At 42.7% G+C, this 17,914-nt stretch overlaps 2 protein-coding genes across 2 annotated transcripts; one reads left to right on the forward strand and one right to left on the reverse strand.

Annotated features, from left to right (window-relative positions):
• Positions 1-12,495: 12,495 nt before the first annotated feature.
• Positions 12,496-14,238, forward strand: LOC136496005 (uncharacterized; the record flags this gene model as incomplete). Its single annotated transcript, XM_066491761.1, has 4 exons — positions 12,496-12,630; positions 12,715-12,868; positions 13,152-13,246; positions 13,288-14,238. Coding segments are annotated over 4 exons (570 nt in total), but the record flags the coding sequence as incomplete, so codon positions are not given.
• Positions 14,239-14,440: 202 nt separating this feature from the next.
• On the reverse strand, positions 14,441-17,512 carry LOC136496984 (calcium-dependent protein kinase 12-like). Its single transcript, XM_066492766.1, has 8 exons — positions 16,534-17,512; positions 16,069-16,212; positions 15,832-15,984; positions 15,611-15,720; positions 15,365-15,532; positions 15,162-15,289; positions 14,781-14,880; positions 14,441-14,710 (listed from the first exon to the last, which is right to left on the reverse strand). The coding sequence occupies exons 1-8, from the start codon at positions 17,273-17,275 to the stop codon at positions 14,651-14,653; spliced, it is 1,605 nt and encodes a 534-aa protein (XP_066348863.1). The 5' UTR covers positions 17,276-17,512; the 3' UTR covers positions 14,441-14,650.
• Between the last annotated feature and the right edge of the window lie 402 nt (positions 17,513-17,914).

Here is a 17,914-nt window from a genome sequence, read left to right on the forward strand (position 1 = left end):
TATATTGGTACGCAGGATAATTATTTTAATGAAGCACACTACATAGTTCTGCAAAACTCCTCCTTGGTGGATCCGTAAATCGAGACACATAAAAAGTTGCTTCGATCCGAGTTTCCAGGGAAGTCTGAAGCTTAGATTACGCGTCAGCACATGGAAACTTTTAGCGACTGGTTGCGAAAAGAATGTTAGGGTGATGAGCAACTGTATTTGTTGGCTAGGCAGCCATCGTGGCATATCCTCACATACAAAGGGTATAAGATAAATGGGAATACATTTTACACAGTAGCCCAAGATAAAAGGAGCACCAACCAAAATAGTGGTGTCCGCATAGATGCCACCGACCCTAATGGAAATAAGCAAACATATTATGGTCGCATAGAGGAGATATGGGAACTAAACTATACACCTACTTTTAAGGTACCTTTGTTCAAGTGCCAATGGGTAAAGGCGACTGGAGGTGGGGTAGCAGTCGATAACCAGTATGGAATGACAACCGTGGACCTCAACAATATTGGGTACAAAGATGAACTGTTCGTCCTTGCCAAGGATGTGAATCAGGTGTTCTATGTCAAGGACATGTCTACAAAACCGAAGAGAGGGAAAACAACAACGACCCAATCAATGAGCCAAAGCACCACATAGTTCTTTCAGGGGAAAGAAATATCGTCAGAATTGAAGACAAGTCAGACATATCAGAAGATTATAAAAAGGATGATCGAATTCTACCCTTCACAGTGAACAAAGACCCAAGCATCCAGCTAAATGATGAGGACACTCCATGGTTACGGCGCGATCATAACCAAGGGATATACGTTAAGAAGAAGTTCACTACTGTGCCCGCTTGACATATATAGTGTATTCATATTTTCTACCATTTAAATGAATTTTCTGCTTGACGGTGGATTTGCTATGAAGAATGTGTGATGAAAAAACAAATGATCAACGTCAATAAGATATGAAAACTAATTTCCTATCGAAAAGCAATAGTTTTAATGATTTTAATTAAGTAGTATATTTTTGCATGGTGAAAATTATGATTATTATTTACACTATGTTAAATATTTATACGGTAAAACAAAAGAGTTCAGGTTACAGATTTTTCTTATGTATAATAATGCAGAACCAGGTCCCGAAATTCTTTTTGTATTTTTTTGCTAATATTTTATTTACTAGGCCATTAACAACTCTCTTCATATTTATATAAAAAATGAAAAACTTCTACAAACTGGCGGGAAGCCAAACTGCAGCCCACCTTTACTCCCGGGTGGACCAACCACCCGAGACTAAAGGTCAGACCTTTAGTCCCGGTTCTAATCATCACCCGGGACTGCTAAAGATGGGCTGCGTTTTCGCGGCCCACCAAAATCCCCTTTACTCCCGGGCCATGGCTACACTCGGGACTAAAGGTCAAACCTTTAGTCCCGGTTCTAACCATCACCCGGGACTAAAGAGCCTTTAGTCCCGGTTCTAACAATCACCCGGGACTACAGGTCCCCCTTTATAAACCATGCCCTTCTCCCTTAGTTCTCTTCCTCTCTATCTCCGCCGCCTTCTTCTCCAACCGGATCTAGTAGCCGAAGTCTTCTTCTCCGTCGCCTCATCTTCTCCAACTGGATCCAGCAGCGCCGCTGCCCCCACCGGCCCCACGCGCACACGCGCTTCTTCTTCGACTGGCCAGCGCATGCCTCACGTCATCCTCATCCCCGGCCCACCTCACCCCCAAGCGGTTCAAGTTTCTTCGAGGTGTCTATCTCCTCCGATCCAATTCATCCCCTTCTTCATCCTCCTCTCCGTGCAATTGGTGCATACTTCTGTTTATATGTTAGGCTCCTTGGTGCTAGAATGTGGGCGACATACTTGCTGTTGTATGGCACTGGATACGTTATGACTGTCGCCTACCCCGATTGTCTGTTGGTGGATTCGCTTTCATCGGAGTTGACACGTCGTAGCGTGGCATGGTCCACTGCCCACGCGCACCGCCACCGGGAGTCAGAGAAGGCAGGCGCCTGCCTGTGCGAGCTGCCTGGGCTAGCTAGCATCGAGTCGTGCCATGGCCATGGGCCTCCGCTGCGTCCTTCGCTGCACGCTACACGTGACTGCGTTCTGTTCAGATTCTATACGCCGTCATCTCAGCTCCATCTTGTGTTTGTTGCATTTTTCGTTTCGACTTCACCACTCAACAGTTGCCAGTCAAAAGAGAGCAGCAGGGTTTTGCACATTTGAGAGAGGATGACAATCCAAGCTCTTCATCTGGGATGGTTTCTATAGCACTAAATATTCTATCATGTAAATAAAAAATCTATTAGAGCAACTCCAACAGCTTGGCTAAAATTAGTTGACAAATTCCATTATTTAGCCATTTTGTAAAATAGAAAACTTCTAAAAAAAGAAGAGATCTACAACAGCTTTGTTTGATTATATATGGCCATCGAAAATAAAGGAATAACCAACTTCCTATTTTACAAAATTAGATAGCACATCTGTTGGATCCTGGACCCCACGACCAATGACACCGTCGCCGTGCTCCTCAACGACGGCAACCTTATCCTACGGAGCTCCTCCAACTCGTCCGTAGTCTTCTGGCAGAGCTTCGACTACCCAACTGACCCGTTGATTTACCTTTTCTGCTATACACTGAACAAACATTAAATTCTAAAGTAGCCCAAATCTATGGTGGTGACAATAACATGTAATATTAGTTGTAATGGTGGCAAGCATGATAGTCTTGATAGATTCAAGTACAATGCAAGAAGCATAGTTATATATACAGAATATTACATGTCACAGCGATGGTTACCTTGTTTGCTACCTGGCAAGTCTTAGTGCCAATATAAAAGCATTACAGAGTGCTAGCCTGCTAGGTAGTAATATTATACGATTAGTAGGATGTGGAGTCTAGGCTCTGTGAGATGCAGTGTACAAATGGATGGGCAGCCATATTTACCATCGGCCTGTAATGAAACAGATTATTACTGTTTTTTAGTAAAGTCTAAGTATCTAACATATTTTTTGGCTACAGGAGCTGGACCTCGCGTTTGACACCTTGGATGTGAGCCACCGCCACCACCATATATAATCCATTTATGATGGATTAATTGTTCTAACCTTTTGTAATCGGATGGATGCGTGTGCCGAGCCCTCGTGCCGGCAATCTTGTAATGCGATTTTGCGCTAAGCCATCGAGCTCAGTGGAGCACGGGCGCGGTGAAAGCTCTAGTTTGGTTTTGGTGAATTGATGAAACCCTAAGTGCTAACCTAGTTTATCAAGTGATCATGAGATAGGTAGCACACTTCAAGTAGAGAAGAAAATGAAGATCATAACATGACAATGGTGATAGCATTGAGATGATCAAGGGCTTAAACTTGAAGAGAAGAAAGAGAAAAACAAAAAACTCAAGGCAAAGGTATAACTTGTAGGAGCTATTTTGTTTTGGTGATCAAGACACTTAGAGAGTGTGATCACATTTAGGTTTGATAGCCGTACTATTAAGAGGGGTGAAACTCGTATCGGAATGCGGTTATCAAAGTGCCACTAGATGCTCTAACTCATTGCATATGCATTTAGGATCTAGTGGAGTGCTAACACCCTTGAAAATATTTGTGAAAATATGCTAACACATGTGCACAATGTGCTTTTGGGAAAATGAAATGTCTATTTTCTATTGCGCCGGATGTAAAATTCTTGGTGATTGGCACATTTGGGCAAGGGTGAAGAAGTTAGAGTTGAAATAGAGTTGGTCGAAATGATGTTGGCGTCGGTCTACTGACCGGACGCTGGGTCACTCAGCGACCGGACGCTGAAAGGCTGCGTCCGGTCGAGCTGTCAGACAGCACAGTAGGCTAGGGTTGAGCACCGGACGCTGGCTGCGTCCGGTCAAGGTGGACCGGACGCGTCCGGTCGGAAAAACATGCCTCGGGGAGCTTACTGGAAACGACCGGACGCTGGGGCTTCAGCGTCCGGTCAGTTTTGATCGGAGCGTCCGGTCAGCTTCGTAGCCGTTGGAATCTGACGAACAGCATTTGAAGGGGATGACACGTGGCGTCCATCGGGCGACCGAACGCTGAGGGCCAGCGTCCGGTCAGAGCGCGTTTTGCCCAGTGAAGGGGTATAACGGCTCTATTTGATGGGGGCTCTATTTATAGCCCCATGGCCGGCTGTGGCTTAGATCTTTGGCCATTTTCATTGACATAGCAACCTTGTGAGCTAAGCCAAAGCCCTCCCACTCATCTACATCATTAATTCATCATCATAGTGAGATTGGGAGTGATCCAAGTGCATTGCTTGAGTGATTGCATCTAGAGGCACTTAGTGATCGTGTTTCGCTGCGGGTTTCGCTTGTTACTCTTGGTGGTTGCCGCCACCTAGACGACTTGGAGCAGCGAGGATCGTCGAGCGAAGGTGGTGATTGTCTCTGGCTCCGATCGTGGTGATTGTGAGGGGTTCTTGACCTTTCCCCGGCGGAGCACCAAAAGGTACTCTAGTGGATTGCTCGTGGCTTGTGTGATCCTCATCTTGTGTTGGTTGTGCGGCACCCTATTGAGGGTTTGGCGTGTGAAGCCAATTAGCGCGTGAACCTCCAAGTGAGTGAATCGCCACAACGAGGACTAGCTTGCCGGCAAGCAAGTGAACCTCGGTAAAAAATCATTGTCTTCATCATTGATTCCGAGGTGATTGGTCTTCATTGTTATTCATCTTTGTGATTGATTGGTTCTTCATCTATATGGCGGTATAACTATCCTAACCACTCTCTTTACTTTACCGCAAACTAGTTGACAAGCTCTTTAGTGTAGCTAGTTGTGAGAGCTTGCTTGCTTGGTTGGTGTGGCTCTTTAGTTAGTCTTTGAGAGCACACTAACATAGGATAGTGTCTTTGCTATTGTGTGAATAAACACTATCTAAACTAGAATTGTGGTAGGTGGCTTGCATTTTAAGTAGGCTAGTGCAACACTCGCTACGCCTCATAATTGTCTAACCATTTGGTTAAGTGTTGTTGTAGAAATTTTTATTAGGCTATTCACCCCCCCTCTAGCCATTAGGACCTTTCACGCGGCCCGGTGTCTCATCGTTTCCTCCTTTTTGTGCGGTAGCTTATGACGACGTCGGCCCCCAGATCTGAGACGTTCGACGGCGTCCGTGACGTTGTAGTAGCAGGGCACGTAATTCTCGTACTCGGGTGGGCATACCTCTGCCTCCTTGGCGCGGACTAGTTAGAAAATTATAGAAAATCCGTACTAGTTGAACTTGCAGATCGTGTTCATCTCGGCTAGCATGTTCTCTGCTGAGCGGTAACGGACATCAAGGAGGAGCTTTGATTCTACGAGGGAGAGCGACAACGGTCGTGGAAGACCGTGTTCCCTTCCTCGTAGAATCAGAGCTCTTCCGTGGCCAAGTACGGTGCCGTCCGGTGAAGAAATGCCTGCCGAGATGATCACGTAAGCAAGGTCAACTAGTACGGAAGCTTACGTGATCTTAGAAGATGTGTGAGGTCATGAGAGCGTGTGTTTTTTCTCAATTTTGTCGAGCAGGTCACTTAGAATTAATTTTTCCATGAAACATCTACGAGCTCGCCGATGTTGAGCAGGTCACTTAGAATTAATTTTTCCATGAAATAAAATACTTAGAAATCATGCCTTTTATTTTTTAGAATTAATTTTTCCATGAAATGAAAAACTTAGAAAATAGTTAGAAAATTGTAGAAAATTCGTACTAGTTGATCACGTAGGCGGACCGTGTTCATCTCGGCTAGCATGTTCTCTGTCGAGCAGTAACGGACGTCAAGGAGGAGCTTTGATTCTATGAGGGAGAGCAACAACGGTCGTGAAAGACCGTGTTCCCTTCCTCGTAGAATCGGAGCTCTTTCGTGGCCAAGTACGGTGCCGTCCGGTGGAGAAATGCTCGCCGAGATGATCACGTAAGCAAGGTCAACTAGTACGAATGATTATTTATTTAAACATGCTTTTGAGATAGAATTTGATGGATATTTGATAGATATAGTTTTTATTTTTTATAGATATATCTAGTGGTGTAAAAGCTAGATGGTTGCCCCGAGAGACAACATGGATGAAGAAATGATGGATATTATCAACACTGGCACTCAATTGGCCGATGGTGACCAACAGGATGTAGATGACGAGAGTCAATACCTGGCTCTTGAAGATAACCAAGAAAATATTGTGCAAGAAAACACTGGCGAGGTATATATATTTATATATATATATTTGAATATTAGATATATATATATATATATTTGAATATCTATCATCTATTATGTGTACACATGATATTTATTCTTTTTTATACGTAGCCCTCTGGATCGACGACTACAATGGCGGAAAACAAAAATATTCGAGGCCCGAAAAAGCCATTGGAGGGGCGCTACATAATATCGGAATTCAATATCGAGACAGGCGAACCACTTGGTCCACATGCAAGGAAATTCGTGCAACACTGTGGGTGACTTGTAAGGGACAGACTTCCGATCAGTGCCCGTGAATGGAAGCAAAAGATCAACGAGCTTCATGTTAGTTTTGTCTCTGATCTTGATAAAAATTTAATTTGGGATGATATCCTTCAACATTTCACATTGCAAGCGGATGATTATGATGCTATCAACGATGATGAATTGAAGGAACTAGTTCGAAAGTGGGCTATGAAGAAGATGGCCACACAATTTTAGACTTGAAAGAAATCCCTATACACGAAATACGTCAAGAAGAACCTAACGCCCAATTTCAATACTAGTGGCCCACTTGCGAAGTTGAGGCCCTACTGGAATAATTTTGTATAGTACAAGACATCGGAAGAGGGTGAGGAACGGGTGAGAAGGAACCAAGAGAATGCCCGACATAAGGTATACCACCATGGCATGGGATCAGGTGGCTATGCGACTGCCATTCCCAAGTAGGAAAAAATAGAAGCGGACATTCTTGCCAAGGGTATCACACCAGAATCACTCAATTGGCCCAAATGCGTGAAGAATTAGTTTTTTGCTCATGGGGGAAGACTGGACCTAGAGACCGAGAAGTTGGTTCATAGCCCAAAACTCAAAAGAGCAACACAAAGATTTTCTTATGCTCTACAAGCTAAAGCTATTGGTGCGTTTAGGTCCAATAGAGAGAAGGATGAACTGACGTATGCCATCGGGACTACTGAACACAGTGGCCGGACGAGAGGTTTAGGATGGAACATTTCTTGGGAGCATGGTTTCCCTAACGACAGAGATACCTACAGAAGCCAGCAGATAAGGAAGGATGAGGAAGCAGCGCGGATTAGCAGGTTGGAGGAATATGTTCATGAGTCACGGGAGGTGTTGCTTCAAGCACAGGAGCGCGAAAAAGACATGCAAGCTAGAATGCAGGACGAAATCATAAAGCAAGTGCAAATAGCAATGAGTGCCCAAAGGCAGGCATTAGATCCAGGAATCAACATTAATATTAGCCCCCCTGATCAGTTGAAAAGCAGCTATGCTTCCACTGAGTGGCCAAATCAAGATGACGCAATGCTATGTTTTCCCGTGGATGATATCACTGCACCGTTTACATCATGTGAGCTACATATTCCAAAAGGGAATGCCACAATCATGGTGGCTCTCGGTGTTTTTTCTCCTCCAGATCCTACCAAGACACTAAGAATTCATAGGGCAATAATACCACCTGGATATGTTAGCGTCTCAGTGGATAGAGTTAACAAAGGTTTTAGTGATCTGGCTCTTGATATTCTAGGAGGTGATGGGGAGAAGACTTTAGGAGAAGCAGAGAAGACATTCATACTATGGCGCAAGCGCTACATTATTATTCCTGGGGTCTCTAGTCCACCGCCGCTTCCTCAACTACCAGACAATAGGTGCGGACAAAAGTGAACGAAACAAATTTTTCACTAATTTTCTATTGACATGCATGATTAATAATAACAATTTCTTATACCTAATTATTCTTTTTTGTACTCACACAGCAGGGCCTCCGCCAACCTAAGTCCAATTATTCAATCTCCAGATCATCATAGTGCTCCGGGCAATGATTATGCAACGCCGCCACCGCCGCCACCTCCAACGAGGTCTCCAACGTCTCCAAGGAGGTCTCCAACGCCTCCAAGGAGGTCTCCAACGGCTGCCCCACCTCCCTTCATGACCAAGAAGCAGCCAGCTCCTAAGAGGTCCGTCCCACAAACGAAGCCATTGGCCCACCAGCCGGCAAAGAAGAAAGCCTCCTCTAATCCAGTTATTCCCCAAAAATTGGCATACGAGAAAAGTGAAAAGGAATTAAATGCTGCAGTACAAAAAGATGTGAGCAGTTTCTTCGAAAAAGTAAGAAAGCAACGAGAAGCGAGGGAGAACCCAGAGAAACTGTACTTCTACCTACCTCCAGATCTTCTAAGAAAGAAGGTGGACCAGAAAAAGCGGGAATCTCAAAAGACCCTGCCAAAATCGGACTACGATCGCTCTCTCACCAAGTCATTTGAGGTGAAGCAGAAAAAGACTAGAGCAGGAAAAGGTGTTGCACAACTCGGACAACAATCGCAACAATCAGTCCCTCCTCTTGTCATTCGTAATGAATATGGTTCAAACTTAGACGTACTAGACGTCGATTTTGAGGACCTAGCTCGGTTTTACGAGGATACCGGTTTGGACCTTGCCCAAGTGCTCATTGAAGGACCATCTGCTCCGAAAGTGGATCCTTGAAAGAAATTTGAACATGGAAAGAGTCTATACAACCCTGAGGCCTTAGGTGAACTGGGTACGCAAATGTACCTGCTAAACAAGTGGTACATGGTGGCGTGTGAACGGGGAGAGACCTTTGTTTCTGTTAGAGTTAGAAACCAACATTACTTCCGTGGCGATGACATTATATATGTCGAGTTTTCAGAATTACACCAACTATGACACCTGGACTCTCTCGACAAAAGTCTCATTAGCTGCTATTGTCTGTAAATGTGATTATTTTCTACTATTAAAATGTATATATATAAAGCTATATGTATATATATATTATATATCCTCACACTATATTTTTATATATGCAGATATGAGATGACAGAACTCAGAAAGAGAAAGAATAATGCTGTTGGTTTCGTTGATCCAAATGTCGTATTCAAATACCCTAATCTCCCGCCTCAATGGAAAGCTGAACTCGAGAAAAATCTCATGAGGTTCTTAGTGAACCAACAAAACAAGGACATACTCTTCCCCTATAACTTCAAGTGAGTGTTAAATAATTAATGTCGATCATATGGACATTTGTTCAGTTATTTGCTTACTAGCTAAGTTATCTCCCATATATATATGTTGACTCTAGTTAATGTCAATCATATTTGTGTATAAAAACATATACAACAATCACTAGATATTGATGGTCATCGATATGGCCAATAGTCGGTTGAGCATCTTAGACTCATTAAGAAAAGAGCAAATAGAGTACCATGACATGATAGATATTATCCAAGGGTAATTTGGTCTCTCTAGCAACTATATATATATATATATATATATATATATATATATATATATATATATATATATATATATATATATATATATATATATAATTCAATTAACACCATGCATGCTTTCAATTCACCGGATCTTTTTTCTCGTAAAAGTGGGTTATGAGGCAAGAATAGGGGAACAACTACTGCGGATACTATGTTTGCGAGTTCATCATGGCGTACTAAAAAAGAACTCCTGAAGAGAACCTCAAAGTACATTATATAAATATATTCATATATTCACAATTTCTTTTATTGCTCATATATATAAGTAATCACGTGACCAACACACACACATATATATATATATATATTAATACTTTTCCTTTAACTTTTATTGAAGACTCTATGGTTGAAGAAAAAAGTCATACGACGTGATCAACTGAAAGCAATTCAAGAGACTATAGCAGGATTTCTTAATGACCAGGTCCTAAACCCCGCCGGCGAGTTCTACAATGACGTGAATGAAACATGAAAGCCAAACCAGATGGAGTGAATTTGTTATGCCAAGAATATGATATAATATACAATGCAAGCTTTATTTGTAATATATATATATATATATATATATATATATATATATATATATATATATATATATATATATATATATATATATATATATATATATATATATATTATATGTACATAAAATAACGTACAATATATATATATATATATGCATGTAATATATACGTTAGATTCATACTTTAGTTTGTACAAAATGTTCGAACATTATAAACGTGTAGAATACGTATATTATTAGCAGTGTAGAATGTGTATTCGAAAACCTATTCGAAAACCAAAACGAATCATCAATTGAAAATAGAAACAAAAAAATGAAAAAAAAGAAAACATTTAATCCCGGTTGGTAATACCAACCGGGACTAAAGGGCCGGCCCACGTGGCCAAGCCGGGAGGCCTCTTTAGGTCCTGGGCGCGAAACCGGGACTAAAGGAGGGGCTCTTTAGTTCTGGATTCGTGCTCCTGGTTTCAAAATCGGGACTGAAGGGGGTTGAGAACCGTGAGTACAGCCTGTTTCTCTACTAGTGAACGTTTGTTTAATCATAATATTGTGGTTATCTAATTTTGCAAGGGTATACTCAAATAAGTCATCATTTGCAATCAGAGAAGATAGTACCATGCTTCACATTAAAAGGTTAGTAACTTTAGAGTGTGTTCAAAGCAACAACTGAATAGCTGCCTTGCTCCAATAAATATGCAGTCATAACTGAAATATTCACTGCGTCGAACTAAAAGGCTGTCTTTCAAACACATAAAGATTGCTTCCTGGTGGATTAGAATATCATGTTTTTAAATAAAAGGAATAGCTAGCTATAGTTCTCATCCATGCTAGAATCTTGATACAGGTAAATAGTATGGCTTATGTGATACTAAGCTGAAAAACGACAAGACAAAACTAATCATCATTGCATTACTTACTCGGCAATGGTATGCCCAATTGTCACGGAGCTCTTGTTGAAGGGAGACCAGCAAGTAGCCTGTGACTCCTGCCTCATCTCCCACCCATCTAGTGTCTGGTCCAGCATCTGAGAAGATAACTACCCTTTGTTGTAGCTGATGTATAAGTGAAAACCAGGCATCAAACATATAATCCATCTTCTTGACATCACCCTTTGCACCATCTAGCCAAACTTCGTCTACATCTCCATACCTATTTGAAAGCAGAGTCATTAGATTATCCTAAATACAGAAAATATATAACTGAGTGTGCACTATGATGAGTCATGAGTATAAAGTATATGAATGCATGCTGCCCAAATACTACTATGGAATCTGCAATGCACTATTTTTTTCAATATTTCTAAGAATGCAAAGTAATGCATGCAATAAACCGCAAATCAAGAATGATTAGCCACAACAAAAGCCAAACTTTTTTCTTAGCATCCGGCACCACAGTTAATCACTGATGGCTTCCAAATCGAAGATGTCATCTAGGAAGTAGACCAGTCAGCTGTTACTGCAAATTTCTGCAACTGAACAAGTAGAAGTCCGACTTTTTTAGTTTCCAGTTACACAACCACGTCAAGATCAACCTTCACATCATCTGCATCACAAAATTCAGAACTTCGCCTGCAAAAGCTTCAATGACAATAATAAAAGCAACCATCAGCAAACCTGGTCAGCAGTTCCATCATCTGTCCCATGTAATGCTCGTTGTACGCGATGGTGTCCCCGTACACCGGCTCGTGGCGGTCCCACGGCGAGAGGTACAGCCCCATCCCGATCCCCTCCGCGTGCGCGGCTGCGGCGAGCTCGGTGACGACGTCCCCAGCCCCGCCCCGCCACGGCGAGGCGGCCACCGAATAGTCGGTCAGTGCCGACGGCCAGAGGCAGAAACCGTCGTGGTGCTTGGCCGTGAGCACGACGCGACCGAATAGTCGGTCAGTGCCGACGACCAGAGGAAAGTTCTGACTTCTTGCTGTGCCGTGGTGAAGTAGAAGAAAAAAAATTCTCTCCTTGGCTGCAATCGTTGGAGCTTAAAGGCTTAAAATTTGTAGAAAACAAAGTTACGACAAGTTTCACTACAGATGCGGATACTGGATGCATCTCTGCTATTGTCTGTGGTGACGATGTATATGAGGCAGATGCATTTGTTTCAGCCATGGGACTCTCTTCTCTACGATCCATCGTCAAAAACAGGTAACACCGTATATGGTCACGCATGAGTCCTGGGTCAGTTTTGCCTTACCTTACCTTACTACATTCGAGTAACGTTGGAAGTCAAGATGGTAAGGAAATATAATCTTGTTGCAGTAGCACTTAAAGGAGCCATAAGTTTCACAACCTGAATTCTGCAATTAATATATGTGGGTTTCTGACATGTAAAGTCCATTCCTACGGTCTTATCGGGAATTCAGGAATCTTCTTCACTTATCTACAGTCGACGTGATCTCTATAAAATTATGGTTTGATAAAAGGGTAAGCCAGTATGCACTCCGTTTGATTATTGTTCACACATTGTGCCCCCAATATAATTTTATGAAATCCATTTGCAGATCACAATTCCAAAGGTTGCCAATGTATGTTCTGGTTTTGATGATTCGTCTGGCTGGGCATTCTTTGACCTTACCTCAATACATGATGATTATTATGAAGAATCAACAACAATTGTGGAGGCTGAATTTGTATGTTCTGGCCACCTTTATCAATTTGAAAACATACAACATTTTCAGCCAGGATGTACTTACTCTTGTAACTTATTTTCCCAGTATAATGCTAGCCATTTGGTACTTGTAAATGATGATGATATTGTCTCTGAAGCTTCATCACATCTTATCAAATGCATACAAGATTTTGAGGGTGCTACTGCGATAAGATATTCAATCAGAAGATCTCCTAATTCTGTAATCAACTTTCTTCCAGGTGAATACTTAAAGGACGACTATTCTTGATAGTTTCCTGTCTATAGTAATAAACAAGTTATTGTTAACCATTATGGATGATTGATAATGCTATACTCTAACATTTCAGTGCATATTGTCCTATTGAAAGGTAGTTGTAAATTAATGCTGTGAATCTGTCATAAGGATCAAGAATCATAACGATAAAATTATACTTTTGTAGCATATGTACATATCAGTACTAGTTTAGAAATATGTTGTTTTAGAGGAATATTTAATTTGATACATGAGGAAATGCATTGCAGGCTCCTACAAGTACACACTGAGAGGATCAACTTCCTTTCCAAATTTGTTTATTGCTGGTAATTGGATTGTCAACCGACATGGGTCCTTTTCTAAAGTGAGACATAACATTTATGGGTTCATATTTTCCTATGCTAGGAAAAAGCATATGTGACTGGACTTGAAGCTGCTAATAGGGTGGTAGACTATTTTGACACCGGGGACTTTGCCAAAATAATTGCAGTTGAAGGAGATGAGCCCCATATAGAGACATTGCGTAGTCTCAACAGAAGACTCGATGAACTGAAATCACAAATTCCATTCTCAGAATTTTTTCTCCAATAATTTGGTTGGGTCAATAATTTTGCTGGGATTTTCCTAAGTCTGTTGACCAATGCCCATTGTTGTAGGGCCCATATGTAAAAAGGTCAGCCAGTTCTCATTTTATTTGCTTTAAATATTTAAAACAAAATACTCTCTTCAATCAAAATGTATGTCATTTAGCCTTTTCAACTTTCCTCTAAATCTAAGTCACCCTAGAACTTCTATGCATCTTTTACCCTTTTCCTCCCTCTTTGCCCCTGAAATAAATGAGCCATCTTTTACAATGCACTATAAATGAAGGGCACTGTGGTCATTTAATCTACTTTCTTAATCCTTGTGTACAAGTCTAAAACGATCTACATTTGGAATTTGAGTGAGTATTTCTTCTGCTGTGTGCATTGGCCAGCCAGTGGCCAACCTTTGGCCTGAGATCATGTGTTCCGGGTTACTTTTGTGAAAGAGTGAATGAATAGTCTAAAAAAGGCTATATAATATTCTACTAAAAAAGAAGAAAATGTGGGTTGAGGGCACCAATAACTTTTTATACGCAGCAGCAAAGGTTAGTTTGCAATTTACATGGGAAAAAGGATACACTATCTCCCCAGCGGTAACTTATATGGATTCAATGGAAATAGGGATGGTTATGTAAACTTTTTTTTGAACGTAACATGGATATGTAATACCGGTGTTAGCTACTTCTCCGATGGCTTTCAATTGCTTCAGGTGAACCTAATTTTACGTCGTCATATTGCTGTATTTGTTATTATCTGCTGACCCTGCAATAACATTTCTGAGCCCATATGCTGCACCCATTATGGTTTATCATGAACTTTGTAATTTTGTTCAAGCATGTGTTTTCCATTTCTGATCCTAATTTTGAACATACTTATTTTAAATAAAGCTTCACAAAATGTACCATTAGTGAAATTCACTTGCAGCAGGATTAGTGCCAGTTTTCTGGTAGGCTATATGTCTTCTGCATATGTATGATTCCATGAAGTCTGAGCATTATTTTTTGAAGTAAACTGAACATTTTCTCTCTTGTTGCATGTTCGGTTAATAATAGCTGTACATACTTGTCTCGGACCATAGCTGCAGAAGTAACTTGTTCTAAGTTAAACTTGCATTGTTGCTTGTACTTGCCATATTTGCTAAAACATATATATACAACCTCTTCCATCATGAGAACAGAGTTTTCTCAGGTATAACTTCCCTTCCTCATCATTTCTACAAACTCTTCATAGTCGATTCTCCCATCCTGTGAATTCAGAGGGGGGCGATTGTTAAATCTATGCAAATGGATTGGTTAGCAGCAAGAATGTGCTCACCTTATCTTTGTCAACTTCATCCAGTACTTCTTTAATGCTTGCTTCATCACTAATTCCATACTCCGCCATGGCTTGCTCCAGTTCATCTCTTGTTATGTACCTGTGGTTGTTATGTATGTTATCTCGGTTTAATTATATTATACTTTTTTGTTTTTTCGTAATTGAGTTTAACCAAGCAAAACGATATTATGTGGCAGTAGCATGTATTGAGCATTGTCAGTTTGTTATATTATGAACAATTTGAGCAGCGTGTAATTTTATTTTACAAGTTCTAGCATGGTTCAACTGTATAGGGTTTTTTTTTTTTAGAATATATAGGTCTTTGTTTTGGTGATGCATGGAGAGTATATTGCTTTCTTGGTTAGGCAGAGTTAATTTTACCCGCTATCATCTTTGTCAAAGTGTTGAAATGCACGGATCAAATCCTCCTCCTTTTCCAGTTTATGTTTATTCATCATGGCAGTAAGGAACTCCGCGTAATCAATGCTGCCACTCTTGTCCACGTCAACCTGCATCGAAGCATGATTAGTGAAGTATTTCATATACTGAACTTAGTGAAAGTGAAATGGAACAAGTAATCTTACTGCTTCCATAAGCTTCTGAACCTCTGCTTCGCTAATCTTTGACCCTAGTTTTGTTAGTCCTGCCTTCAGTTCTTGGACTGTGATCGTGCCACTCTTGTCTGTATCCATGTTGTTGAACATCTGCTTCAGTCCCTTGATCTCGTCTTCTGTTAGGTTCTCTGCGATTACCTTACAATGACAGGTGACAGTTTGTCAACTTAAACTGACATAGACGATGTAGCAGTTATTCTTGTTAAGGAGGTTCACCTTGAGTGCAAGTTGCTTTAGCTTGTTCATTGCCTTGAATTGCTTCATTCTTGACAGGACTGCGCTGTCAGTAGGTCTGTCAGGTGCACCACCTTTGAGCCATGGATGTTCTGCACATGGAGTCATCCATTTATTTGGGATGAAGTGTAAAACGTGGAAATGCAGATGAACTTTACATTCATAACTCAATTGTTGTATGAAAAGGCAGTTGAGAGTGCTACCTAGGGCCTGTACCGCAGTAATGCGCCTCTGAGGATCCCTGTTCAACATTCTTCTAATGAGATCCTTTGCACTTTCAGATATGGAGGGCCACGGGGAGGAGACTAAATCAAGTTCGCCGACCAATATTGCATCAAATATGCCTTTCTCCGTTTCTGCCCAGATACGCAAATTCTGTCATCAGCCAATTATACTGGAGGCAATGTAGTCTGTCAGGATGAAGATGATTGGGTCTTCACCTGCCCAGAAAGGGGGTGATCCGCATAGTAGAATGTATAGGATCACGCCAGCACTCCAGACATCAATTTCTTTGCCGTAATTCCGGTGCAATACCTCTGGCGCCACATAGTACGAACTTCCCACGATTTCCTTGTAAACTTTACCTGCATTCGTTGGGGAAAATTGTCTAGCTAGTATTACCATTTTCCATGGAACAGTTGCATTTTACTTGAATGAATATAATGATGAGCAAAGGCCTATGGTGTATGAATACTATTCCCTGATCTCTTGCAACATAGGAGTAGTATTTACTTGACTTTCAGCTGCAACTTTTTTTTTCTTTTAAAAAGGTTCAGCTGCAAGTTTTGAGCCCAGCAGCTTACTAAAGCCTTTGTTTTGTACCATGCGGTGGATATCATATCAATATCATGGAGAGAAAATCATCGTGCCTTGTCTACGCACGCGTCACCATTCACCAAGCTAACCTTCTTCGATGAAGACGGAGAGGCCGAAGCCGATGGCCTTGAGCGGCGCATCGTCGGCGGGGCTGGCGAGGAGGAAGTTCTCGGGCTTGAGGTCCCGGTGCATGACCCCCATGAAGTGGCAGACGTGCACGACGGTGAGGATGTCGCGGCACACGGCGGCGGCCTGGCGCTCGGAGTAGCTCCCCTTGGCCGTGATGCGGTCGGAGAGGTCCCCGCCGGAGCAGAACTCCATGACAACGTGCACGTCGTCGTCGTCCTCGAACGCGCCCTTGAACTCCGCCACGTTGGGCTGGCCGCTGAGGTGCTGCAGGATGGTGATCTCCCGGCGCATGTCGTCGATGTCAGCGCGGCGCACCAGCTTGCGCTTGGACACGGACTTGCACGCGTACTTCCTCCCCGTCGCGCGCTCCGTGCACAGGTACGTGGTCCCGAACTGCCCGCTCCCGAGCTTCCGCTCCAGGTGGAACAGCGTGCGCACGTCCGCCATGGGCCGCTGCAGGATCGGGCCGATCTGGCCGGTGGGCGCCCGCCGGCCGCCCATCGACCCTGTGCCCGACGACGGGAAGGCCGGATGCCGAGGCGGCGGCGGCCGGCGCGAGCCCGAGCCCGAGCCCGAGGACAGCGGCACCTCCCGCGCCTTGTGATCGTGGGGCGGCCGGTACGTCGGCATCGACGTCCGCGGCGGCGGGTCCGTGGTGATTGGTATCTCCTGCTCGTATGTCTTGGTGAAGCAGTTGCCCATTGCCTCGCTGCTTCTTTCCTTCTCTGTGTTCTTGTGGATGACGGCGTCGAGCCGCCGTCGAGATGGTGGTAACTCGACGACGACCGAGAGACAGTTTGAGGGGGAGTTTCCTAGTAGTGCTCCTTTTGCGAGCAAAGGATGGAGGACGAGGATATGAAGCCTGCCTGCACTGCAAAGCTTGACGTGATGATGTTTGCTTTTGGTCCAGGGCTTGAGCTTTATGCCTTGTTTGGCTGCCTCGAGATGGAAAAGAAGATTCAATGAACGCCTGAGAATCACGCTATCTTATAAGCTGACAGTGCGGCGTGATTTTTATTCGGTGCCGATGATGAGAAACAGCTGGTGTGCACAGCCAAGTCCTTCCCCCGCCTTTTTTTTTCTTTTTTGGTAAATAATCCAACGATTCAAAATTCTTTTTTTGATCAGTACAATTTGACATACACAACCTACGCACCACACGCACACACACGCGTAAGCCTATGTACACACGCAAAGAAGAGATTAGAAGACACGTTGTCTACAGTGCACGAGAAACGTGCAGTACCACCGAACGCGTATACGTACGTGTACCCTAAAATTTCTGAAAAAAAATCAAAAAAAAAAGTGCAATCAGCAGGATTGGTGCCTGGTGGCTAGCGT

This window comes from Miscanthus floridulus, chromosome 12 (genome assembly GCF_019320115.1).
Source record: "Miscanthus floridulus cultivar M001 chromosome 12, ASM1932011v1, whole genome shotgun sequence".
NCBI classification, from domain to species: domain Eukaryota; kingdom Viridiplantae; phylum Streptophyta; class Magnoliopsida; order Poales; family Poaceae; genus Miscanthus; species Miscanthus floridulus.